This window comes from Triturus cristatus, chromosome 11 (genome assembly GCF_964204655.1).
Source record: "Triturus cristatus chromosome 11, aTriCri1.1, whole genome shotgun sequence".
NCBI lineage: Eukaryota > Metazoa > Chordata > Amphibia > Caudata > Salamandridae > Triturus > Triturus cristatus.
The window spans coordinates 941,285,244-941,311,970 of record NC_140594.1 but is presented as its reverse complement, the minus strand read 5'-3'; the positions used below and the strand labels follow the sequence as shown (position 1 = coordinate 941,311,970).

At 45.5% G+C, this 26,727-nt stretch overlaps 1 protein-coding gene across 1 annotated transcript in view; it reads left to right on the top strand.

Annotated features, from left to right (window-relative positions):
- The window catches only part of RAB11FIP1 (RAB11 family interacting protein 1), a 69,965-nt gene that overhangs the window by 25,738 nt on the left and 17,500 nt on the right, over positions 1-26,727 (top strand). The window contains exons 2-3 of the mRNA XM_085634948.1: positions 12,002-12,441; positions 14,264-15,083. Coding sequence (XP_085491074.1) covers positions 12,002-12,441; positions 14,264-15,083 — 1,260 coding nt within the window. The remainder of the gene's footprint in view (positions 1-12,001; positions 12,442-14,263; positions 15,084-26,727) is intronic.

Sequence of the window (26,727 nt, the reverse complement as noted above, 5' to 3'; positions counted from 1 at the left end):
TTGGCTATTGAATGACACACCTATGTTTCTGATGTTTTTAATTGATGTGAAACTATGTCCAGTTTTTTTATTTATTTTGGGAAGCTTAATGATGGGAGTTGTTGATGAATCACAAAGGCCCTTTGTAGTGGAAATGTAGCCGTTGCCAGCGAACATGGTTAAGGAATTGGGCAGCAGGCCAAGCCCCAGACGTAATGACCGTACGAAGTCTTCTCTTGCAATACTGTTGGTGACTGGCTCCAAAAAGCACTTAGTTAGACACTGCCAGGAAGAGGCCTGGGAGGGCAACGGTAAAGCTGTTGATCAACTGGTGTGATTTATAACCTGGATATTATGGGTGGATTGCTACTATAATTCTGGTTAAACCCGGCATCTTTTTGCGTGGTTTCCCCAGTCTCTTTGCTTCTTACCGGTTTCTGACTGCGCTAACTTTCGTTTTTGCTGGCTTTGGGACTCTGGGCACTTGACCACTGCTTAGCAGTGTTAGTGCTCCGTGTCTAAATCTTGATGGTAATTGGTTTTTCCATGACTGCCATATTTGAATTACTAGTAAGTCCTTAGTACAGTGTGCCCGGGCCGGTAACTCGAATGCTACTAGTGAGCCTGCAGCACGGTTTGTGCCACCCACATGAGTAGCCTCGCAAACCTGTCTCCGGCATGTCATTGCAGCGCCTGTGTGTGTAGTTTTAATTTGCCTGTGCGATCTGGCAAGTGCATCATCTTGCCAGGCCCAAACTTTGCTTTGAATACATGTATGACACCCGTTGGTAGCCCCCTATGCCAGGTACAGTATATTGAAGAAGTAGGACATGTACTTATGAGTTTTACATGTCCCGGAAGTGACCAACTGTTAAACTCTGTTTTCACTACAGCAAGGTTTGCCTCTAGCCTAGGTTAGCATTGGAGCTGCCTGTTAACATCGTACCAGTGTATCTTCTAATTGGGAATAGATAGAAAATTGGAGTTTGTCTCTGGACTCACAATTGACAAACATATCTTTTAGCAAAGGTATTTTTTGGATTGCAGGTCTGAAAATGACACTTTTAGAAAGTAGGCATTTTCTCACTTAACCCTTTTGTGCCTCTGCCCCTCTGCCTGCTCCTAGAATATACATCTGGGTTGGATGAGTTGGGCTTTGTGAATTCACCTTAGACAGTCCCACACAAAGGGAGCTGGGGTGTGCCCGTATGTCCTGATGGCCCATCACTCAGCTGATGAGCCTTCCTGAGCTAGATTGGTGTGAGGAGCTGACACTTGTACCTGAAAAGGGCTGTGCCTGTCCCAAACAAAGAAGTCTGCATCCCTTGTAGTGTGTTTAGAGCCAGGGCCAGTAAGGGCAGGGTCTTGAGCACTACAACAACCTTTCTTCCTACTTCAAAGGTTAGAATGGGTGTAAATACTTGACCTCTGACACCATGTACTCTGAACATTTCTGGACTGAGGACATTCTGCCAGGAAGAAGCTGTTGTGATGTCAGGAGGGACTGCCACTTTCCTGTTTGCTTTGCCTGCTGCCTACTGCTTCTGTCCTGTGAGTGAGAAGACTGGACTTTGCTCCCTACATCCTGCTCTCTAAAGTTTCTCCAGGGGCTTGAGTTGAGCTTGCCTCCTGTCAGAAGTCTTAGGACCATTGAAGACTTCACCTGTAGTACCTGGGCTCATCTGCTGAGAGCCCTGCTTGCCCAGTGGTGCCAATTCAAGTTCCTGGGCTCTTGGAAGTGAGTTTCCATGCTACAAGAAGAAAACTATGCCAAGCAACTTCAGAACCAGCGCCTCTTTGCAATTCTGACGCCAAGTCGCTGCCTACACCGAAGCTGTGGTCCCGACTCAGCGCAACAACCGTGACTTACAATTACAACACAGGCACCGATGACGCTGCCGCGCCCCAGAAGAATTAGCACAGCAGGAGTCCAGAGCACCATGCTACCGACGTTGGTGATTCACCACTCTAACGCTGCAGCTGTGGACCAGTGGTTCTACCTCAACCCTGCAAAACAGAGGCCTCGTGGCTTGACCCCAAACGTAATCCTCGATACTTTACAGCAGTAAGAAACTGTAGTATCGCACCTGCAACCGACGCATCACCTCCCCTGTACCTCACATTGTTCCTGTGAGTTAGCAACTCAACGACCCTGCACCGCCTCCAGGGACAGACTCCTCACTTACTACAGTGACTTCTCACCTCCTTTGTGCAGCGCACCATCCCAGAGTGCCAACATGCCTACGACCCTGCACAGCAGTAAAGAACTGATGCATCACCTGCTTTCACTGCACTTCACCTCGCATCATAGTTGAGTTCGACATTTCCATGGTACTGTGCTGGGGTCTGCCCAACTCCTGATCCGACCCGCATCCACTCGGAGACTGATTTAACTTGTGGATTTGTCCTGGTCACGCGTGACCTGATAGCTCCACTCAGAGCTATTGTTTCCTAAGAACTAGAACTTTGCTTAATATTAAATGATTTTTGTTGTTTTGGTCTTGTTTACTCTGATAAATGTTGCTATTTTTCTAAACTGAAGTAGAGTACCTTTTGTGGTGTTGTTACTGTGTGCGTGTACAGATACTTTACACTTTGCCTCTGGGGATTAGCCTGGCTGCTCTTGCCAAGTTACGAAAGTGGGTGAGCACAGGTTATTCTTAGTGTGTACCAGACTTACCCTGACTAGAGCTAGGGTCCCTAGTTGAACAGGATAAAAACCATTGCCAACTAGAGACCCCAGTTCTAACAATACTGCAATCCACCAATTATTCTGTAACTTTAATCTCAATCTGAGGGTGGACTAGAGGGAGAGGAGGTTCTTCTAAAAGGTGCCAATTGCTAGCGGAAAAAAAACCTGAAGCGTTGACATAGGAAATGTATCTATGAAAGTAAGGGGTTCATCTAATGAACAGAATATTCGATGGACCACCACTTCCACCCGCTCGGCTGTTGTCCAGTTGAGGTACTCTGCTCATCCAGAACATGCTCTGCGTAGTTGGGCTGCTAATCTGAAGCTTGACCTCAAGTGGTGCTCTCTCACATACCTTGTACGAAGAGGTTGGTTGTCAAAGTTTTTGAATGTATTGTTCGGTTTCTCCAACACTGTGTACCACCTCATGTTTAGGGTGATCACCCTTGTCATATTGTTCATTGCTTGCGTCAATTATATGACCACCTGCTTCTAACCCTAGTCCAGCGCGCACGAGTTAGTTGGTTCTAAGATCTGCTTTTCAATGTGTGTGCGGCTTTGAGACTTATGTAGGGCCTCCCTTGTTAGGGATGGTTGGCTTTAGGATATAGGTCATGGTTATGCATGTTGGGTTTGGGTATTATTATTATTATTATATATTTTTAAGAGCAGACCATTCGGACCTGCGCTGTAGAGACTGGTAATTTCGAGCCTCTAGCAATTCCATGCTGCAGATGGTTGGTCCTAAATTCTGCGGCAATACAGGTAGGCTTGGTGGGGCCTGGTGGGGATAGGTCTGCGTTTTCTCTGTCGACCTCACAAGCCATCATCTTGTGCTTGGTTGGTGTTTAGACGTCTAAAGTAGAATCCCTTCCTCCAGCCTGTATCCTGGAGTAGTCCTTGAGTTAAACAGACTGGGCTAGTCTCTCTAAAGAATGACGTACTTCCTATGTGGGCACAACGCTGACGAATCTTTCCACTCTGTTCTCAGTTTGTTTTTATATTTCTATTTTTTTGACCGTGATGTACAGAAATAGCTTCCCTCCCTCTCATGGCCGCTCCCATGTTGTATAATATGGGGTGTGTTCGCATACACGGCTGGTGTCCTTGCAGTTTCACCTTGGCACTCCCTCGGCCCTCGTTCGCACACATGGTTTTACAGGTGTGCCCCTGGCTCCTAGCAGTCAGCGCCGCATTGTTGGAGAGTACAGGACGTACATTGGCCCTTAGTTTTTAAAACGAGTCAGGCAGAAACTTGTCAATGTTTTTCCGCTTGGCCCCCAGTGAAGGATTTACAACACAAAGGTCTCCTGACCCAGTGCAACAAGTCTGCAAGCCCGAGGGCTACTAATAGGATCGCAACGTGGCGCTGGACCGTACCCATTTATCTTAAACTCAATCAAAATGAGATTAAGTTTTGGTATTTTCTGTGCAGATCATTTAGAAAAAAACATGTAAGCATGGTGCCAAATAAAGAACAGTACGACCGCGCAGTGGCCCTCACCTCGCTCTAATGTACTACCTCACTGCTAGGTTATGATTTGTGCCAGGATTAGTTTGCAACGGGACACCTTTCCTCCCATTGTTTAACAGCTGTCAACTTTCTGGGCGGCAAAGGCCAGCTCAGATTGGACGGACAAACGTTTTATTTGTCTGTCTTTCCAGGGCGCTCAGTATTACTGCCCACCATTTCTCGCTTTAAGACCAATCCTGACTTCTCCTCGCAGCCATACTTTGTGGATGTATGTTAGGCCCTCCAACACACTGCTTGCCTTACGAGGGCATCTATTTAACCTAACGCAATGCCTACCTCTCTCTGCCTTTGCCAATAGCCCCTGCTTGACAATTCGTCTCTGTAATTTCTGCTCTTAGTTTTCGCTGCCTCACAGACGAGGCCTCTGCTCACTGAGTACTGGCGCTGTATAGCTGGCATGTGAAATTAACTTGATGCTGCTACACTTTTATTCTCCCTGAAATCGTGGCTTGCATGCTTAGTTTTGGCTCCTGTAAAGTGGGTGGGGGGTGTATTATATATACACACTTTCTTTTGATCTTACCTACAAGCGGATGTCCCTCCAGCAGGATGGGGAGCTGGTGGAAAATGAGGGCCAAAACTCCCAACACCATGAAGACTCCAGCCATGTTATCAAATAAGGCACTGACCATTGCAGAGCAATGGTTGCTGCATTATTCAGCACATGGAAATTAAAAGTAGAACATTGGAACTTGGTTGAGGGTGACTGGTCTCCAGCTCAAGTCCAGTTTATAAGCTTCAAACAGTGTCAAGCAGATAGTTGAAAGTGAGGGCTCTCGTGCTGTTTAAAAATGGCCAAAGGTACCTTAGGTGTGGCATCTTTTCCAATGTATGTGGATCTCCTCCAGGGTAGACCCGCATTTAAAAAAAAAAAAAAAGTGTATGTATGTATGTGTATATATATCATACTTTACTTTACCTTTTTAATGAGTCCTACTTGCCTCAAGGGAGACCTCTATAACAGGAAAATGGAGGACTGGAACTGTTCCAAGCGCTTGCTTTTAGGTCCCCAGAATATCTCTCCAATTCCCCCCCCCCCCCCCCCCCCACCCACCCCACCCTGTATACCTGTCCCTGTTCTAGCTATCGAATTGAGCAGAGCTCAGCTCCGTAGCAGGTCTGTTATTCAACCTACCCAACAATAAGAGCCTGCGTGCATTGCAGAGAGCTCGGGTTTCTGTTGACAGTGACTGTCGGCAGAAGTCCCTCCGCTGTGACATTCTAAAGTTAATTAGGACATCGCGCACTAAAGGTTGGGTGTGTCTGCCGGTAGAGTGGGGCGTCGCAGGTAGGAGGCATTATTCTTCCGCGCTGCGTCTGACGCACGTGTTGGATGGAGCTCATACGTCAGGTGGAAGCCATGACTGCGCACAGAAATCACGTGTTGCTCCCTGGGGGAGAGTCTTGGCCCTGGGGGAGGATTAGTGGCCTCCAGCCTGTGCACTGCCAAGAGGTGTTTGTTGTCATGAGTACTTGCGGTCTTTCCATTCTGTGCGCGGTTCTTTGATGATGGATCAAGAGAGCTAAAAATACTTTGAATTCATAAAACGTGCTTAAGTGAGGGAGTATGGAGTCACCTAATGTCTGCTGTATTTTGTAGGTAAACCCTGTGTGTTGTGCCTGTGTGGTCTGTGTATGAGATACGTCTGTTAGTCCTTCAGGGGGGTGCCAGAGTTGTGTGCCTGGACGTACAGGGCCTGTGTTCTTAGTTCGGAGTGGGGTGCATGTGCTCGTCTACCGCTAGCCCTAGGGAAGAGGGTGGAACCCATTATTTACAGCGTAGATGGTATTGCCCTAATCCTGTGGTGAATTAGGGGAAGGGACCCCAGTTTCTAGACGTACTGCCTCCATTAAGGCTAGGGTGAATCTGGAGGGAGTGAACAGATTGTTTTCCCGTGCCAGCTGCGGTCACCTGATATTTCATTGTCCTATAAACTGCTGGGTGGAGGTTTCATCTGCGTGCTTGAATGCAGCATCATACCAGTGTGGACGTGCTCGGATTAAATGGCTTTCAAGTGTTTTGTCAGTCAGATATCTGTACATAGGACACAAAGGTTGTGTGTTAAGGCTATAAGGTCTGTTCTGAAAACAACTCTGATGGCAAACATGTGCCACGTTATGTGGTGTTCTCCAGAGGACTCTGGCAGCTTGTGAATACCTCTGAACGTCCTTCCATAGGGACCTGCTCCTTGGCTTTACACCGTAACCACATTCCATTGGGACTTTTTCCTGCATCCATTGTGTCTGTTTTTTGTTTTAAATTTTTTTCCACACAGTTTTCTTTCACTGCATACCTATGTCACCTGGCTCACGTTTTTCCTTCGGACTAAAACCTTAATTTCTTGCCTGGTGCAGCTATGCATTTCCCAACCTAAATTTTGAGGAGTTTTTTCAGATAACGTGAAACTCTGCTTTCTTGACCGCAAGTATAGTGGACCAGGCAGTCTATATATTAGGCATTCACAAGGAAAGTGCCACACACTAGATGTACAATGGAGGGGACTTTGCACCCCAGAAGTGGTTGAGGACTATCCTTCAAGTATTATTGTCCGATGTTCCTCTGCAAAACTATAGCTGACCGTGTCCAGTTGGGTTAAGAATCCATTAGCATTGGATAGCTGTGCACTCCTCTAGGATCACCTCTCCGGTGAGAATGTAAGATTCCAGGATGTTTGTTGCATCGCTTTGGGAATTCCTTTGACCTTCTGTCTCTGATGTATTTGACCCTAAAGCACTGTGCTGCATTGTTTCATACGTGATATACGTATGAACAGTATTGTGTCCCTTACTGAGCTAGCCGTGTGTGTGGTCTTGTTGACTGTGACGCAGTGTGCTGGTGAGCTTGAGAATACTTATGATATGTGTTTGGGTATTTTTATCAAATGAAATATCATTATTCAGAAACAGAGCTGTTGGTTCCACACATTCACTTTTCGTCTCCTCCAAGCTCCCACATATCTAGTTGAAGCAAACGCTCTTTGTTTGCACACCAAAAGAACATCTTGTCCTTTGAGATGGTTTGTATTTACAATGGCACACTCTTTGCTGGAGGGTGTTTATCTTTATTTTTAATTGTGCTCCTCCGTATTGAGGAAATGAGACGGAGACCCACAGTGGCTGGGCTCCTCCATAATCTGGTCTGAGCTGTTGACCGCTAGGTGGGTGCCCATCCATACTCCTAGGGCCGTACCCTACGCAGGCCTGATCGGTAGGTGCTGGTTTAAGGATCTACTGACCTAAAAATTATGTCTGCGAGGTATAAGGCCACTGTCACTGTAATCCACCTAGAAGCGTTGTAGGTTAGAAAGGCCTGGGCTTTTGTTGTAATCAAAAGAAGTTCCGGACTTATAGCGTAGATTAGTTAAGTTCTTTATTTAAGTTGTTACAAGTATAAATCAGGAAAACCCCACCAGGAGCAGCTGTCCTGCTGCTCAGCCCATACCCAACTGACATTCAGACATCCAACATTCCACAACACACTCATTCTGGCTGAGCAGCAGGGAAACCTAAGTTACAACAGCTTTATAGGTCAGTAGATGCGTCCGTACGCCTGTTGGAGAGGTCACTGGCGTCCACCATGCGGAGGAGCAGCCCTGAGAGGCACTAACATTCCTCACTGTAAGTAATGCATAACCAATCGACTACTACAACTAAAAACAAAATGGGCACCGTGTCCTTCGTCCCACCCATTCATGCGGATAATGTTCACCCAGATCCATAGTGGCGTGAACTGCTTTCTCAAGAAGGGTGTAAACTGCGTTACATACCTCACCTCTGACGCCCACATCGCCCTTAATAACTTAAGCAAACTTGTGTAATAAACACGTGACAAATATTTCCCATAAGGAAAAATGTCATCAGTTATTAAAGTTGCTTCTGCATACAGTGTTTATTACAGCCTGTAGCCTCATGTTAAAACTAGTGGTAGAAATACTGCGTAAAGTGCGTGCGGACACAAAAAAGCGCTACGAGAGCACACCGATTAATTGTGGGAATGTGCTGTACAAATCTCCCTATAACACTATTCCTCCGACATACGTTCTCTTGAAATCTTCTTGGAGGGCCTCGTCTGCAGAGCCTGGTTACCACGCACGGCTCCTTCCATTTCACGTGGGTCCTTCTTCCATGTACCTGGCCTCGTGCTGATGTCTTGGAGTTGCCTAACGTGGTTTTTCATCCATCTATGTTGTTGACAGTTACTTAGTACCGTTGCCACAATGGGTTATTGTCAGGTTTGTTCCTTCTTATGGACGATTACAAAGGCGCTGCTGTCACCTCGTGCTTTGTAGTCACGAGGAGACCGGGGGAGGGCTGGGGGCTCACGGTTCCACTTCCTCCTTGGGTTTCGGTGAACGCCCCCTGAATGCTGTGGGCTGGTCACTTGGTTCCTGGAGCAGGGTTGGGCCAGCGTTTGCCTTCACTAATCGTTTGTTGTCGTTCGCGTTCAGATAAAGTCTGACATTCCGTGAGCTCTGGGCACTTGCCGGCCCTAGAATACAGCACCGGGGTCGGGGTTTCACCCCTCCCCTCCTGCCCCGGCCGAAACCACCAGAGCCGTGGGAGAGCACTGCAACCATTCCTCCTTGTGGGGCAGTCCAATATGTAAAATACCAAACCTGCAGAGTTTAATGTTCATTGACAAGGAAGAGAAATAACTCGTTGGGGAGAGGATGTGACTGTACGGGCAGAGCTGCCGATTGTGGAGCTGGGGAACTACGGTAGAGTCTCCGCTTCAGCTCAACAGCATGTGATTCTAGGCAATTCACTCAATCTCCCCGTACCTAAAAAAAAAAAAAAAAAGGAAACCAAATGTGACCCTGTATAATGGGACTGGTGCTCGGGTACAGCGCTCCCAATACCTTCGGCTTGAGCTCGTGTTATACACAACTCCCTAAATACATTTTAAAAAAATGATTAGATTAATGCTTTTATCTTTTAAAACCAAATGCCTCCTAATGTTTGACACGCAATTTGGGTAAATAAATGTTAGCAAGTGAGCAGTTTTCAAGCACACCCTCTGCACTCGAGTTAGGCCATGGCAGCATCCCGTCTTCCACTGAGGATTGCGAGTTCCTCTTCGCTGATAGGTATGCAGTGCACATGTAGCTGCCCTGTGGCTTATTGTTATGAGTGTCTGTGTGACCAATGTGCAGTGTGCGCGCACTGGAGTAACACTGCGAGAAAGTTTTAGTTTTGTGGAAGCCCCGCTCACTTGATAAACTCAAGGGCTGTAGTAGGGTATGGCGGCCATCTTGCTCCTGCTGGGTGGGTGTCCTTTCATGTGCCTGCCAGACCTTCCAATAGCGCTTTCCGCCTCAATATTGCGCTTTTGATAGCGTCGCTGATTACAGATGCTGCGTTTTGTGTATTGAGACCTGCATAAATATCACGATCTTAATCAACTATCCAGTTTAATGGTTCTTTAGTTCATGGACCTTATTTAAAGAAAAATCCGAGTTCCCCTACAGCCACACCTATGTAAAATTCGTGATCTGTAAGCTGTATACATACCTCTACTGCAGCGTCATTACAGTTTCGCTGTAGAAAATGTGACTGTTCTGCATTTGTAGTCCGTAACTCAGTTCTTCGGGTCATAATGGTGATACTCCAGTCATGTAGGCTGAAGTGCTTTCACTACATCCTCTGAGCTGAAGGCAGTGTGGCTACATATCTATGATGCTTTGAAGCGATCACTTGCTCTCTTTCAGATTGTGCCATCAACGTGATTGTCCCAGCCACTGAAGTCATGTTACGTGTAACATTTACAAATCCAGGCCTGTAGTCCATGTAGAAGTCTGCATAGAAAAATGGGACGAGTTTGACCGGTAGCAATAATGCTACTGTGTCACACGTGTAAAAGATCCCAGTGAATACCTGTATTACTGGATCCTGTAATCTACATTACTGGATTACTAGGACTTCTCCAGATTCTTGATAAATTGAATGATCTGTAGAGATTGGTACGATGGCACAAACTTGGATAAATGCAGCAGGTTAGGGACACTGACCTTTTAGTGCATTCTGAAAGGTTTCTGGCTTACACTAGCTTGTTGCACTGCCTGGTTCTTTTCTAGTTTGGTAACTGCGTTGCTACATAGGGCTTGCTGAGTGGTAGATTCAAGCTTTTGCTTTGTTAGCTATTTTCCTTGCCTGCCCCAAAGGCTTTTACATCTTGAGTGAGCACTATTGCAAAATCTCAAACCGCAACATAGTTTGAGGCCTTGTAAGCACACTCCTGTCTACAGCGAACTTATAACTGAGCTGCCCACATCATGAAAAGTGACTAGCTTGGCCCATCCCTTCCAGAAGTCAACTATGCTAATCTCAGTAGCCAAGTGAGGGCACCAGATTCCTCTGATAACGAACCAGTGTCGGTGTACATGTTTTGTGAACCAAAAATGTAACTTTTATACCCTGAGGATTCTTCCATTGCCTCGACTAAAATTTGATGAACTGCCCACATTACTTCCCATAGTATCTGGCGTCTCACAGCCTACAAGCTTGGCTTGATAGTGTTGTAAACCCAACCTTTCCTCTGTATGATTACCAAAGACTTGTTTTAAGGTCCTTTGCTAAATAGTTCTCAGCAAACCATCTCATGAAGGTAGCCATTACTGGTGCAGAGACCCAAATCTTGGTGTTCAGCAACATAGACTGAACTTGTTGTTTTGATCTGCAAAACCCTTATTACATCACAGAAAATGAAGGGGTATTCTAGTTTTCCATAAACAGCTAGAATGAACAATACACGACTGTAATCAACCAATTGGTTAAAGTCCTACTGGTGTTGGTCGTCCAGTAAGTCTGATATAGTCCATTTGCAGATTTTCCTGTGTGACTTTCTTCATAGATACTATATATCAGTGCTGTCTCCAGCCAGACTTTTGGTGGATATAAGGGCCTGGGCTTCAGAGTTCTGTGGAAGGGATGAGGGAGTATTCACAAGGACAGGATCAACAGATTGTAAAGACCTTGAGTAAAATATCTTCTAGTTCCATATATGCATATCCAACTGGGCTAGCTCCAGAGTGGGTGATGGTGACAGTAGTGTAGGTGCCAGAAAAACATGTATTTAACTGAAGTCAAGGTGACTTCCATGTAGTGCGCGACTCACCCATATGATGAATGATGGAAACACCAAGATACTAATGCCATCCTTGCAAAAGACATTTTGAAAATGGAACTGAAAAACTAAGTGCAGTTGTGTGTTATTTTTTGTTTTGTTTTTTGTATCTTTTTCGCACCCGTCCTCCCTCTCTGAGGTAATATGAGCTAGGAAATAATGATCACACCTTTGCTGCACAGTGTAAGCCTTAATGAAGGAATTCTTCAAAATGTGGATACAGGAAGATCTTTGGCTCGTCAGTAACCACATGAAGGCGGTCTCCTTGTCCTGTTTTGTCGCTTGCAGCGTTGGTGCTTCATTAGGATGGTGTAGCCCTGATTTCTCGCTTACTTAGAAATTAAGCTGGTGCTAATAGGTTTCTTAGCACATACACCAAATTCAGGGGATCAGTGCAGCAGGTGGGTTACTCTCCATTATTCCAAACGATTGTTGTACTGGCACATGCGGTGAGGCATGGTAAAGATCTGCATGGGACGCAGGAGTTGAACATACAGGGTTCCCTGGTTTCAGGATATTTTAAAGCCATTAAACACCAGTTTGCCCACACATAACATTGTTTGTATTAGGAGATATGGTTAATGGCTTTTCTTTCAACATGGATCTTTTAGAGATTGGTAAGGTTTTTTTGATGTGTTTTTTTACTTAATCCATTATTTCTTTCTGCTTGTAGGTGGTATAAGCTGCAATCCAAACCTGGCAAGAAAGAGAAGGAACGCGGTGAGCTTGAAATTGATGTCCAGTTCATGAGGAACAATATGACTGCCAGTATGTTCGACCTGTCTATGAAGGAAAAGTCCCGCTCACCATTTGGGAAACTGAAGGACAAAATTAAAGGCAAGCGCCATGATGGCTTCCCCGATACGGCCTCTGCCATAGTGCCAAGCTTCACTCAGCCTGGGGCTGACAGTGATGAGGAGGCTCCTGAGAAAGTGACCAAGAAGAAATCCAAACTTAAGAATTTGTTCTCCAAGCCCGGGCTGCAAAAGTCCCCGCTGTCACAATCCATGTCTGTTTTGCCTTCCTTCCAGCCAGCACCGCCATCTGAGAGGACTGTCCTCAAGCCCAGAGACTTCTCTTCTGATTTTAATGATGTGCCTTTGTCTACTGACGGTGAGTCAAACCAGTCAAGAAATGTGGAGATCTTTTGGTTGTTTGCATAATGTGAACCGTTAGTGGGCTTGCTACTTGTAAAGTTTAGTTCGTTTTAAATACCACCTTTGCTTGCCTGCTGCAAGAGTGAAGTGCTAAGAAGTGTTCAATTTGACATTGTGCTTTCTTTGTACGCGTGTCCCAACAGCAAATGATAAAGGGGGGGGGGGGGGGGGGGATATTGGAGTGAATATGAGCAAAATTGCTTTTGTCATCTGTAATTAGAGGGGGGGGCAGTTCTCTTGGGCATCAGGGTTAAGACTTGCTGTAGATCGAGTTTAGCAACCTAGTTTCACTATGAGCATGCCAACCATCTATTCCATAAAGTGCTGAGCCATGAGGATTGTAGGCGCTTTTAGTATATAAATTGAAGCTGTTTGCGTATTTGGCTTGCTGGAAATGGAAATATATTTGTCACTTCAGTTAGAGTGCATCTCACCTGGTCACAATTTCCAGGCTTGCATTTTATTTGTAGAAACCGACCATACTCTAGACTCGATATGGAATTCAGCAACTGAAAACCTGGTGTAATGATATTGAGGCATACCTGTTAAAGATGCCTATAGCGCTTTATGCCCTGGTTGGAAGAGTTCGATCATTTGGGTAGGGCAAAAACGAATTAATGTAGTTATTACATTTTTTTTAATTTAGTCTCCTAACTTAGTCTATATTTAGCACAAAAGTCAAAATCCTCTTTGGGTGGCGGTTGAAGGTCTTGGACACTAGAAAGCAATGCTGTTTTAGGATACAGACTATAAAGTTGGTTAAATAATCCAACGAAGCGTGAGGTCTCAAGTGCTGGAAACAGAGTTCATACTCTCTTAGACTAGGTGAGTGTCCATGCATGGCTGAGCACCCTGTATACATATCCTTCTTGAACCCTGGCACCCCTGCTGCCCCGGATTCAGAGCACACCGGGAAATGGGGATAACTGAGCAGATTAAATGGCAGTTCTAATTCATTCCAACCCCTGTTAGCAAGCGAGTAAAAGTAGTGCTTAGAGAAAGTCAGGAGAAAAGTTTGTTTGAGGTTGATGTGAGTCTACTTTTCCATGAAGCTCAATATTTCTGTACAGACTACTATTATTTCCACCCTCCTTACAGGCAAGGTTTCTCACACTTGCAGACTCTCCCACACACGTGCACACTTTCTCATCCACTGTTCGCACACACTAACTCACTCTCACCCTCCTACCCACTCCCCCCCCAGACACACAATTATGCTTCCCCCACACAGGTTCTCTACTTCACTGTTCATACTCCTCCCACCATTACCAAATCTCACGAACGGGCTCCATTCCACTCACAGGAATCCATCTCTCATTTCCATTGTATGCCATCTCCCAATCCCATCGCTCATTGTGTCCCGACATACCTCTTCTGCTCACGCCTTCCAGACAACTAAGGAGGGATGCCTGTAATGCACTGGCTCCTATCGCTAGTGATGCACTAATTTTTTGGGGGAAATAATCTACTCACAAAGCACCTCTCCCTCATTCCTGCTTGCTTACAAGGGTCCTCTGGTTCCATCTTTCAACTTCTCCCACTAGAAGCTTCCAGATTGTAGCTTCTGATCAAGCCCCTTACAATAGCAACTGAGGAGATCAATGTTGTATGTTTCTATTATTTCTTATGTCTTTCATTTTGGTTGTCTATAATATATATATTTGCTTTTCCTTCGGACATGTCTGTTACTTCTGTTGTCTTTTTTTTTTTTTTTTTTTTTTTAAATTTGTGTAATGTTTTTTGTAAACTAAATCCCTCATTTCTGTTTTTGACCACAGAGCCAGAATCTACCAAAATCGAAGGAAAACCACCTCATTTTCCAGCTATGACTCACAAGAGAACAGTGAGTGCTGACCCAACACAGATCAACCAAATTGTTCCTGGTAACCCCAAGAAAGAAGGACTTTCATTCTTCAGCGGCCTGAGGCCCAAGAATGATCCAGTTACGAGATCCAATCTGTGTATTAATGGTAATCACGTTTACGATGAAGAAAAAGAGCCAAAGCCAGAAGCCACAACAAAGGACAGCACTTTAACCTTTACGCCGAAAGTAATTCGGAAAACCCCCTTGTATTCTTCGATCGAGAACTTGTCCATCAAATCCTCTTCTTCAGAAAGCCTGTCTTCCAAAACTAGCAAAGAGCCAGCTGATCCTGTGCATGTGCTTCCTGACAAGCGTTCGTCATGGTCTCAATCAAAAGATTCCCTTAAGTCTATGACCCTTCCATCCTACAAGCCATCTGCCGGTGAGGAATCTCGAGAGGCTAGCCTTGCAGGTAGCTCAGACCCGTCCAAAGAAATCAAAGAGACTAAAAAGCCAGACAGCCTCAAGTCCTCGCTGCTTTCCCTTGTCACTGGGAAAAAGGATAGCTCTAAAGGTGGTGAGGTGGAATCTATAACCCAAGTCCAAGCAAAGGAAGAGCAGGCAAAACCTGCAGATGTTCCTCTGCAGCACTCCCCAGTCATCCCATCATCTGAGGTCCCTAGCACGAAAGAGTCCCTTAATCCCTTTGAAGAAGAATTGAAAGAGGAGGAGAAGAAGTTGGAGCCTTTTCCACCATACACAAGGACACCAAAAACGACCGCTGTCAAACCTAGGTAAGTGTGTTGGGTTTTAGGATGTGCTTAGATCCACTGCTCAAACTATGGCTTTTTTGCTGCTAGATTCTGCTTAAACGACCTCATTGTAATTAATGTCTGTTGGGTTTAGTCTTTAGCAAAGCCCCTGCTAGACCATTACAGTTTGTCTGGATTTAAGTGTGAACACTGGAATTCAGTGTTCATTAAGTTAACCTTTTGTAGAGCTCCTATCAGACTTATTGGCCTATTATTTAGATGTTTGCAAAGTTAAACAAGGATCTCTTGTGTTCATTTGGTGACCTGGGTAATGTTTTGTGGAACTACTTGTTGGAATCGGAGGTTGTCAAACTATTTGCAAGCTACCGCTGACGTTTTGTTTGAGATCCTGTTATCACACAAGCCAGTTATTTTTGGAATTTCTCCAATGACGTAGCCTGAAAATCAGATATGCCTGAATAAATATTTGGTTGGAACTGCAGCCTTTTTCTACTGTTCAAAGGCCTGGTTTTCTTTGTTGGTCTGTACTTCATAGAATAGTTTGAGGTTCAATAGATTTAGAGGGTCAATGGTTATTGGGCACTGTCCTTGGAGTGCGCTCTCATGGATTACCATCTTCCTCCTTTTGTTCACTTGATTATCCAAGTGTAGCTAAGTTGAGCAGTCAAGACTCCTAAGAAAGAGCAGTAGGTTTGAAACCTGGATACAGTATGACACAATTACACAAATACATTTTTTTTAGTCGGGGCTATATATTTGAACAGGAATAGGTAATTCATGTTTCGGAAGTGTAGGTCAGTTACAGTAAAGGAAACCACAAACACCCAGAGGTCTTAGCATATTTTGGAGCCTTGGTAGGACCAGTTTTGTAGTGGTACTCTTTGCATAACATGGGTGTTGATGGAAAAGCTTATTCTCTGGGGACAGGTTGGCCTGTTCTTAGTCCTTGGAAGGTCCGGCCTCTTACTGTGGTCTGTTTGATCAATGAGCAATTGGTAAGTTCGGACCTTTGTCTTGGTGGCCCTAGGTGCATGAGACAACAGACGAGATTCTTTTGTCTAGCTAGCTGGAAATCCTAACGTCACAAAAACACTTTTATAGGCACACCAATGCTTCCCACCCACAGAAAGTGATTAGGGCCCCCAAATAAGTCTTTTAAATTTGAGTATCCCGGTAACTGGGGATACTGTGCTCTGATGGTCAGTGGATAGAAGCGCTCTGTAAATGGTTAACGGAATGCTAGATAATGCTCCAACTGGTTTCTAAAGTAATAGGCTGGAGCTGCTGATGCTGGAAATGGGCCAGAGTCTACTGGAGGTCCCTTGGGCCATAGCTTGAGCATCTGACGTTAGCAATTTTCAGTTGGTGGAGACCTAGAGAATTATAGTGTCTGTGAAAGTGTAAGGTTTACAAACTGTTTTTGGGATGTTTGGACCCAAGCTCGACCATGGGTCGAGATGAAAGGAGGAAAACCCTTTGGTGGAAATGAAGTGATTGTTGCTCCCACAAACGTATATGGTAGAGGGTGGATCGGCATAATGCAGGCTCACCATGCATGCAGCCCTGGAATGTCCTCTGCGGCTTTTCTTCTGTCTTGCAAAGCAAATGTCTTTAGGTTTGTACCATCTCTTGTGTTGTAAGGTTTGTCCTGGGTGGCTCACTGACTCGAGGTGACCTCGTCTAGGCTTCAGTGAGGAGGTCCTTGCTCTTTATCTTTCTAATCAAGGGATACCCCCTTCACACACCAAGCAGAAAAGGTTCCCTTTCTCCCAGGGCACTTGAAACCAGCACAGTGTTCTCCAAACTTACATTTTTATCCCATTTTTGGAGACGGATGGTACTGGTGATGCAAACTATCCAGTTTCTTGTTCCTGGTTTGTTTTAATGCATTTGAAGCACCGCAGTCTTGCACCTGCCCCTTGCCATATCTCCAGGTTACAGGTACTTTAAAGGCACTATTATTCTACAGCATCCTAAATGCCCCCCGCCCCTTCCCCCACCTCGCAGCTTTCCACCCTCCCAACACCAATCAATGAGATTTCTCAGGCTGGAGTGTTTTTGAAGAAGAAAAAGTTGATCTGCATGTCTTTTTAGCTAGTCCTTGTTCAGTGCGAAGGACAGTATTTTAGTGTTTTTGTAAAATAGTCTCTTAAATTCTTTGATCTAAATGGAACTTTAGAACTAGTTTTGAGAATGATCGGAGAAAAGCCATGGCGCACCAAAGCCAGAAGCTAACACTGATTTCATAGAGGGATTGATTTATTCAATTACCACTCAAAATTAAGGTCCTTGTTCAACAAAATAAATTGAAATGCTGATATGGTTTTAGCCTTGATTTGTTGTTGGTAAATGTGTATATCGCCATTAGCTACCTCTGTCTATCATGGATCTACAACCCAAAAACTTCTTTATGAAATTCAATTCATATTTATAAAGCGCTTGAATGTCCAGAGGTGTCTTAGCCCTGCTACTACATAAGAATGAAAAAGCAGTTATTGCTAAGGGGAGCAAGTAAGAGTTGGGAGGGAGAGGGGGGAGAAAAAGCACCGTTTATTGTTTAAACAGCCATGTCATTAATGCTTTCCTAAATGAGAGAAGACCTGTCATTTCCTTTCTACGGAGAGGAACAGTGTTCCAGAGTTTGGCAGTGCAGATTACAAAGCTTCTGCCCCCCAATGGGTTTTTGTAAACTTGGGAATAATTATGTTTTTGGCTGTCAACGTGCGACCTGGAAGGGATACACGAGGAAAAGTTGTGTTTAAGATATTCAGAGTTGTGAAGTGCTTTAAAAGCAATGCACAAGGGGCTTGAATTCAATGACTCTCCTAAAAGGCAATCAATGTAATTGCTTAAGGACCTGTGAGGCTCATTGATGCCTGGAAATCCCTAGCCGGAATTGAGCCGCTGCATTCTGCAGGATCTACAGTTTATTTATATGTTTTTGCTGTATGTTGGTATAGAGGGCATTACAAAAATCCAATTTGGATAACCTAAGGGTAGTGACAACAGTCTTCTGCATATCCTTGGGAATAAAGGGAAGCACTTTCCTGACAAGCATCAGACTGTAAAAAGCTGATGATGTCACAGTATTAATTTGGTTTTCGAAGGTCAGCTTGTCATCAAAAAGGATCCCCACATTTCTCACTTTCATGACCAGGGTTGGCAATGTGTTCTTGACAAACAGGAATACCTCCGTTATTCACTGAGCTTAATTTCAGGCAGTTGCTGTTTATCCGTTTGTGTGTGCTGCATACAGTTGTGGAATCTGGCTGCAGTATCATCATGATTACTGGACACGGAGACCAAGATTTGGGTGACATCAGTGCAAGATATTACTGAGAAGCCAAAAGATTTTATGAGCCTGGCCAGAGGAGTGGCATAAACTAAAAAGGGTGGGACTCCGGGTGGAATCCAGTGGCACACCACATGGAAGGGAAAAAGGATCAGACCCATATTAGTTTAGTGCGACTAATTGTTCATGCTCCGACAAAGGATTTAAGTTGAGCAAGCGCCGCTCCCCTGATTCCAGTAGAATAGAGACAGTCAGTCAAAAGGTCATGATTGCCCGTGTCGAATGCCGTTGAGATTTAAAATAATCAAGGCAGGGGGGCAGACTTATTGGGCAGGCAGCATGGGTAGCGCGCTAGTCGTTGCTCCTCTGTGATTTTAAGAGGATGACCACGCGTGCGCGCAGTACTAGTAGATAGGCTCCTGAGGCGGAAGCCGGGCGTATTCTGGTTTTGGTATAATTACTTTTGCGCCGCAAGTTTTTCTTTAAAATTTTAACCTGCACTCTGTTTTTTAAATATAAAGTGGCTTACTTGCTCACCTCACCCCAGCTGACTAGGTGCCCGGGAGGGCTTTCACGCACTCACTTGGTAGACCGCAGGAGCGGGCAGACATATTGGGCAGGCAGCAGGGGCAGCGCGCTAGTCGTTGCTCCTCGGTGAGTTTAAAAAAGGATGACTGCGCGGCGTGCCAAAGGCAAGCCCGTCTGCGCCCATCCGAGCCCAGGGGCCAGAGATGCTACCCCTACCCAGGTAAATAATAACCACCATACCCCTATTTGTTAGTCAGCTGAATCCCTGCGGGCTATTGGAGCGTTTGAACTTATTAAGGAGCAAAGCCACAGTAATTGTACTCCGAAGTTCCCCATCATGCTAGAAGGACCAGTTATGTGTAAGCATTGCCAATTTCTTACGGTCCTACATGCAGAGGACCCCTTCTCTACAAGAAAGGCCCCAGACCCAGTTACCATAGGATTACAAAATATATTGTGCAATGTAAGGTCTCTTGCAAGACATCAGTTTGAAATCTGGGACATGATTCTCTCACTCGCCTGCACTATGTTTTTTCACAGAAACTTGGCTAAATCCCTCAAATCACCCCATGATAAACTTAGCGATCCCAGATAGCTATAAATGTATTCATCTGGACAGGGAGGGGAAAACGGGTGGTGCCATAACCATTGCCTTCCAGAATCATCTTATAGTGAACTGGGTGTCCACGGTAAAAAATGAATGTTTGGAATTGGAAATATTTAAGGTTACTATATCTCCTACGGATTGCTGGTATGGTGCCTTACTCTATCGGCCCCCAGGATCTAAAGCCAATTTTACTGACCTTCTGGTCGAACACATAGCTCTACATGGGCTCGCGGCAAAAACGTTTCTTCTGCTAGGCGATTTTAATTTCCATGGGGAAAACACCTCTAATCCGGAGGTTGACTAACTTTTTTCCTCTTTGAAATCAATGGGACACAAAGTGTGGAAGGTTCCACACACCGAGCTGGTCACTTATTAGATCTAGTGTTCACCAACTATGACCAACTGAGCTGTGACCTCCCCGACCCCCTGACATGGACTGATCATTCGATGATCACCTTCTTTATTCACCAGACGTGGCAAAAAAAATGGGGAACCATACATCAGGAAAACACCAGAACAGCGCAGATCATGGCGTAATCTTACCGTAGAAACTTTCAATGAGGTTTATTCCCTGGATTTAGTAAATAACTTAACCAAGGCTTTCAAAAAGTTGGAGGCTTTCAACGCTGCACTATAATCTGCTTTTGATGAGACCATACCCAAAAAACATGGCTCCGCTGAACAGCGAATCTCGACTCCTTGGTATACTGAGGAGCTTAAGATGGAAAAAGCTAAATGTAGGCGCCTGGAAAGAACTTGGTGGGCAAGTAAGGTCCATCAAAACAGACTACTGTATAGACAGTCTCTGGCCACATACCATCTGAACCTAAAAGCAGCGAGACGTATGTTCATCCTCAAGCAGATAGAACAAGCCAGTAACTCTACGAAAGCCTTATTTACCATAGTCCAAGACTTTTCATCCCCTAAAGCTTGCATCCAGTCTCCTATGGAGTCCCAGGATTTATGTACCTCCCTGGCGACTTATTTTCAGGATAAGATAGCCAGAATTTATGACAACTTTCCTCTGGTAGCCCCCTCAGTCTTTGAAACTCTGTCCAAACTGGAGGACCGGGATAAGGCAACTACTAGTTCCCTGGAGCGCTTTGAACTGACCACTATTGACGAGGTCTTAAAAGGCCTCTCCAAAGCAAAAATCTGGGTCACCAAATGATTTGTGCCCTCCAAAACTCATGGCTCTCCTAGCCCCGAGCTGTGCTCCTGCAATCAGCGACATCTTCAACTGCTCTATAACTTCTGGCACCATTCCCCTTGCTTGGAAAGAGGCATCTGTTCGCCCTATATTGAAGAAGCCTACGGGGGATCCATCAATCCTTGGCAACTATCGGCCTATCTCCCTATGACCACTCTGGGGGAAATTGTTGGAGAGCACTATAAATAGACAACTTAGCTCCTATTTGGAACTAAATGGAATCCTGGACCCTTTGCAATCGGGCTTTCGGCCAGGTTTCAGTACGGGAACCGCTGTACTAGCGGTCACAGATTTGCTTAGACAGACAATAGATTTGGGGGGTTCGACGATACTGGTCCTCCTAGATCTGTCCGCAGCTTTTGATACCATCTCTCATATAAAGCTGGCGGAGAGACTATCCGCCTGTGGTATCAAAAGGACATCCCTGAAGTGGTTACATTTCCTGTCCGATAGAACTCAAACAGTCATCTTGGGCCCCTACTCCTCGGCCAAAATGCCCCTAGAGAGGGGTGTTCTGCAGGGCTCTTATTTGAGCACTACCCTTTTTAACATAGACATGGCCCAGTTGGCGAGGATAGTTGAACAGCTGTGCTTGGAGATCATCTCGTACGCAGATGACACACAGCTTATGTTCACTATTGGAGAAAACCCAGAGAAAGAGAATCCGTTTGGCCATCGGCATGAAGGCTATCTATGACGGGAAATTGCCTTCAACTGAATCCAGGAAAGACCGAGATCATGTTGTTGGGGGAAAAGCAACTGATATCTGGTCACATGATTGGTGGCCCGTCCAACTGGGCCCTGCTCCCATTCCCAAACTTTCAGTAAAAAACTTGGGTATATAAAAGTAGACCGGACGCTGTCCATGAAGAACCATATTGCGGCCATGACCAGTTCATGCTACTATAGCCTCCGACTTCTGCGGAAAATACTCCCATATATGCCTACCTGTCATCGTAGGACATTAGTGCAGGCTATGGTAACTAGCCGCTTGGATTACGGCAACGCGTTACTGGCAGAAGTAGGGGAGACTCACCTGGCCAAACTGCAAGTGGTTCAGAATTCGGCAGCGAGAATGATTCTTAATCGACCGGCAGGCTCCCCTTCATTTCCGCTGCTCCAAGAACTACACTGGCTATCTGTGAAAAAGAGATCCTTTTTCAAGATCTGTTGCCTCAACTATAACGCTTTGAACAACAGATGTCCTCTTTACCTACAAAGAAAACGGATCAAATACTGTCCCTCTAGGAGTCTCGGATCTAGTTCGCTGAGCCTCCTTCAAGTTCCTCGTTTTCGTCTTACTCGGACTGGCGGCAGAGCCTTCTCATATCTTGCTCCAAAATACTGGAACCAGCTCCCCCAGGGTTTGTGATCAATTCCCAACTATGGCCTTTTTGGAAGACAGCTGAAAGCCTTTTTGTTCTGAATTTTCTCTCCAATGCTCCCCGTGCAGGTCCCTAATCGTCTAGTCAGCGCCGAGATGCCCCAGGGTGAGTTGAGCGCTATATAAACTAATTAACATAACAAGGCAGAATTCCCTACTTTATTTATCATAGATCTTATGTCTTCAGACGCAACAATAAGGGCTGAATCGGTGCTGTGCTTGCCCCTAAATCCAAACTGAGTAGGGTCGAGCGAGTGATTGATGTTTATAAAAGAGGCCAGCTCTTGATTCACTCTCTTGACATGGCAGACATGAGATGGGTCGGTAATCCTTAGGGTCGAAAGGGCTAAGGTTGGATTCTTTGAATAGAGGCAGGATTTTTCGAAGCCTTGGGAAAAGTAGCCAGAGCTGAACATTCCATTAAAGATATCAGCCAGATGCATGCATATTGTTTTAGGAGCCAGTTGTAGTATTTTTCGGAGCACAATAGTCTAATGGGGAGCCTGCCTTAATGGAATTATCAAGCCAAGCATTGGGTCTGCAGTATGTGGGGTGAAAGAAGCGAATGTTTCTAGCTTAGGGGTAGAGCAGTTATCATGAGACAGGGATCCCGAAGCACAGCTTCACAAATAACAAGCATTTGCAATGCAATAGGTCTCGCATTTATACGAGTTTGAGCTATTGGCATTGTAAATGACAATGCCTTTTATTTATGTTTTAAAAACCCACACATAAATAAAAGGCATTGCCATTTACAGTGCCAATAGCTCAAACTCTTAACAACTGCGAGACCTATTGCATTGCAAATGCTTGTTTCTTTTGTTTGGTTCTCGTTTCTTCCTCAACATCCACAGCTAGCCCGTTCCTCGGTCCTGGTTGCACAGTAATTTTATATTTAAAAGTGCCTTGTATTGTTGGCCCTAGCCACTTAAATACAGTTAGTTATTTTTTTACTTCATTTTGCAAACTCCTAGTTTACGGTGTACGTTTTGTTCCTATTATACACAGCATCCTGTTAAATCAGTTGCACAGGGAATATCTTAGTACCTCTGAAAATATGCTCTTGTCAACTCTGCCTCTTCTGCACACACAAGTGGTGTTCTAGTGCTGTCTCTGGTTGTGTGGGTTAGATGAATGTATATCCTCACGCTTTGAGAGGAGTATTCCAACAAACTACAACATCTAAATGATGTAAGGGTTGCAAAGTTTAGATACAAACTAACTTAGATATTTGCAGCTTTCTTTAGCCACTTTACTAGGAAGATGTAAGCGCACTTTACAGATAAATAGGAAGATAAAAATGCTAAACAGTAAGAAACAGTGCCATGGAACAGAAAACAGTTAGAACAGACTAGACATAGTTGTATGTATTATATAATATGTTGTATTGTAAGATATAGCGCTCACAACCCGCTGAAGAGCTTGTCTTCATGGGTAGCATGTTACACCACGTAAGGCAATGATCTTCAAACTTTTCAATGCCATGCCACTCCTGTGGGGGGAAAAAATCATCAAAGTCCCCCTCAAAAATGTTCACAATTATTCTAATAACCTGGCAATGTTTAAATATGACTAGACTTATTTAAACATTGCAGTTAAGTTCTGATGCAGTTTTAAAATTCCAATCAAATACATGATTGCCAAACATACTATTCTTGTCAAGCAGGCCTTACTAACGTGTAAAAGTATCCACAGTGCGATTATTAGAAATGGGGGTGGAGGGTTTGAAGAATATTTGGAGTCTCTTCCTTTTTGACACCTTCTCCCAGCCTGGAAATAAATGTCAAAAGATGTTAGCAATGTCCCATTACAGGGCAACTAACTGTCGCTCATCTTTTTCAGCTGAAAACAAAGCACTGTTCTCAGCATAATGCTTCTTTTGGCAAGAGCCTGACCCGGATTCACTTGAGGCCCAGTTTAAAGATCACTGGCGTAGGGTGTGCTTGGAAGGATGTGGTCTTTGTTTTAATCCTATGTGTGAAGTTTTTCCATGTGGTGCGCGGTGACTACCGAGGTGCAGATATTAGGTTAATGGGACGCAATGCTTAGGAGTGTGATGGATGAAGTGTGGGATGGGCGCGCAGTTTATGGTTTTCGGTAAGGTGGCAGCTCTGCATTGCCCTTAATGGGATTTCTTATGTTCATAGTCCACTTACCTAATTACTGTCTATTCTGAAATATTTTGTTTAAAGTTAATGTTCCTGAGCAGGCGTTGATATATACATGTTTAGTTTTCAGTATCTTTAACTGTGATTTGTGCTACACTAATTCTCCTTTGCTCCACTCTTCTATAGCAGTTACTTGTGTTTGAACCAAGTACTTGCTGCAAAAGTAGCCGCTTGGTGGCTTTTAAAAGTAATTTCTTACCTAACACCCGTTAACTGTAACCAGAGGCGCAACTAGAGCCAAATTTCGGGGGGGAGGGGGGCTAAGCAAAAATTTCGGGGGGGGGGGGCTGAATCTTTAAACAGTAGGCAGAGTGGCGCTGATTTCGGGGGTGGGGGGGCTGAATCTAGGCAGAGTGGAGCTGCAGGGGCTCTTAGAAGGGGGGAAACAACAGCGAGGCCTCATTTACATACAAATGGTCTTTTAAAGACCTGTGAAGTGCTCGGGCGCGGCTTTGTGTCTGCCCGGGAAGCGGTCTCATCCCGGGCTGCCACACACGACAGGGGGAGGGGGGGGCTGAAGCCCTTTGAGTTCAATGGGTGTTGCGCGCCTGACTGTAACCCCGCTTTGGCTGTACGACTATGATGTAAAATACACCCCACCTGCTGTTCAGAATAGAGGTTCATTTATGCAGTGGTGCCCTCAACCCTTGTGCACCGAGAGGTGCAGCATGTCGAGGGTAGGATGCGATCGCGGAGTTGTGTACGTGTTTATACAAGTACCAGAATATCTATGTGCAGCCGATGAGGAGAGTGGTGCACTGGCAGACCTGTGGGAGTGTTTATACGAGTACTAGAATATCTGCGTGTACAGCCGGTCAGGAGAGGGGTGCACTGGCAGAGCTGCGGAGGTGTTTATCCGAATAATAGAATATCTGTAGGTACAGCCAGTCAGGAGAGAGGTGCTCTGGCAGAGCTGTGGAGGTGTTTGTCCGAGTACTAGAATATCTGTGTGTACAGACGATCCGGAGAGAGGTGCTCTGGCAGAGCTGTGGAGGTGATTATCCGAGCACTGAATATCTGTGCAGGCAGCCGATCAGGAGAGGGGTGCACTGGCAGAGCTGTGGGGGTGTTTATCCGAGTACTAGAATATCAGTAGGTACAGCCGACCAGGAGAGAGGTGCACTGGCAGAGCTGTGGAAGTGTTTGTCAGAGTACTAGAATATCTGTGTATGCAGCCGATCAGGAGAGAGGTGCTCTGGCAGAGCTGTGGAGGTGTTTATCTGAGTACTAGAATATCTGTGTGTACAGCCGGTCAGGAGAGAGGTGCTCTGGCAGAGCTGTGGAGGTGTTTATCTGAGTACTAGAATATCTGTGTGTACAGACGATCCGGAGAGAGGTGCTCTGGCAGAGCTGTGGAGGTGATTATCCGAGCACTAGAATATCTGTGCAGGCAGCCGATCAGGAGAGGGGTGCACTGGCAGAGCTGTGGAAGTGTTTGTCAGAGTACTAGAATATCTGTGTATGCAGCCGATCAGGAGAGAGGTGCTCTGGCAGAGCTGTGGAGGTGTTTATCTGAGTACTAGAATATCTGTGTGTACAGACGATCCGGAGAGAGGTGCTCTGGCAGAGCTGTGGAGGTGTTTATCTGAGTACTAGAATATCTGTGTGTACAGACGATCTGGAGAGAGGTGCTCTGGCAGAGCTGTGGAGGTGATTATCCGAGCACTAGAATATCTGTGCAGGCAGCCGATCAGGAGAGGGGTGCACTGGCAGAGCTGTGGGGGTGTTTGTCCGAGTACTCGAATATCTGTGTGTACAGCCGTCAGGAGAGAGGTGCACTGGCAGAGCTGTGGAAGTGTTTGTCAGAGTACTAGAATATCTGTGTGTACAGCCGATCAGGAGAGAGGTGCTCTGGCAGAGCTGCGGAGGTGTTTATCCGGGTACTAGAATATCTGTGTGTACAGCCGGTCAGGAGAGAGGTGCACTGGCAGAGCTGTGGAGGTGTTTATCCGAGTACTAGAATATCAGTAGGTACAGCCGGTCAGGAGAGAGGTGCACTGGCAGAGCTGTGGGGGTGTTTATCCGAGTACTAGAATATCAGTAGGTACAGCCGACCAGGAGAGGGGTGCACTGGCAGAGCTGCGGAGGTGTTTATCCGAGCACTAGAATTTCAGTAGGTACAGTCGGTCAGGAGAGAGGTGCACTGGCAGAGCTGTGGGGGTGTTTATCCGAGTACTATAATATCAGTAGGTACATCCGACCAGGAGAGAGGTGCACTGGCAGGGCTGTGGGGGTGTTTGTCCGAGTACTAGAATATCTGTGTGTACAGCCGATCAGGAGAGAGGTGCTCTGGCAGAGCTGAGGAGGTGTTTATCTGAGCACTAGAATTTCAGTAGGTACAGCCGGTCAGGAGAGAGGTGCACTGGCAGAGCTGTGGGGGTGTCGTCCAAGTACTAGAATATCTGTGTGTACAGCCGATCAGGAGAGAGGTGCACTGGCAGAGCTGAGGAGGTGTTTATCCGAGTACTGGAATATC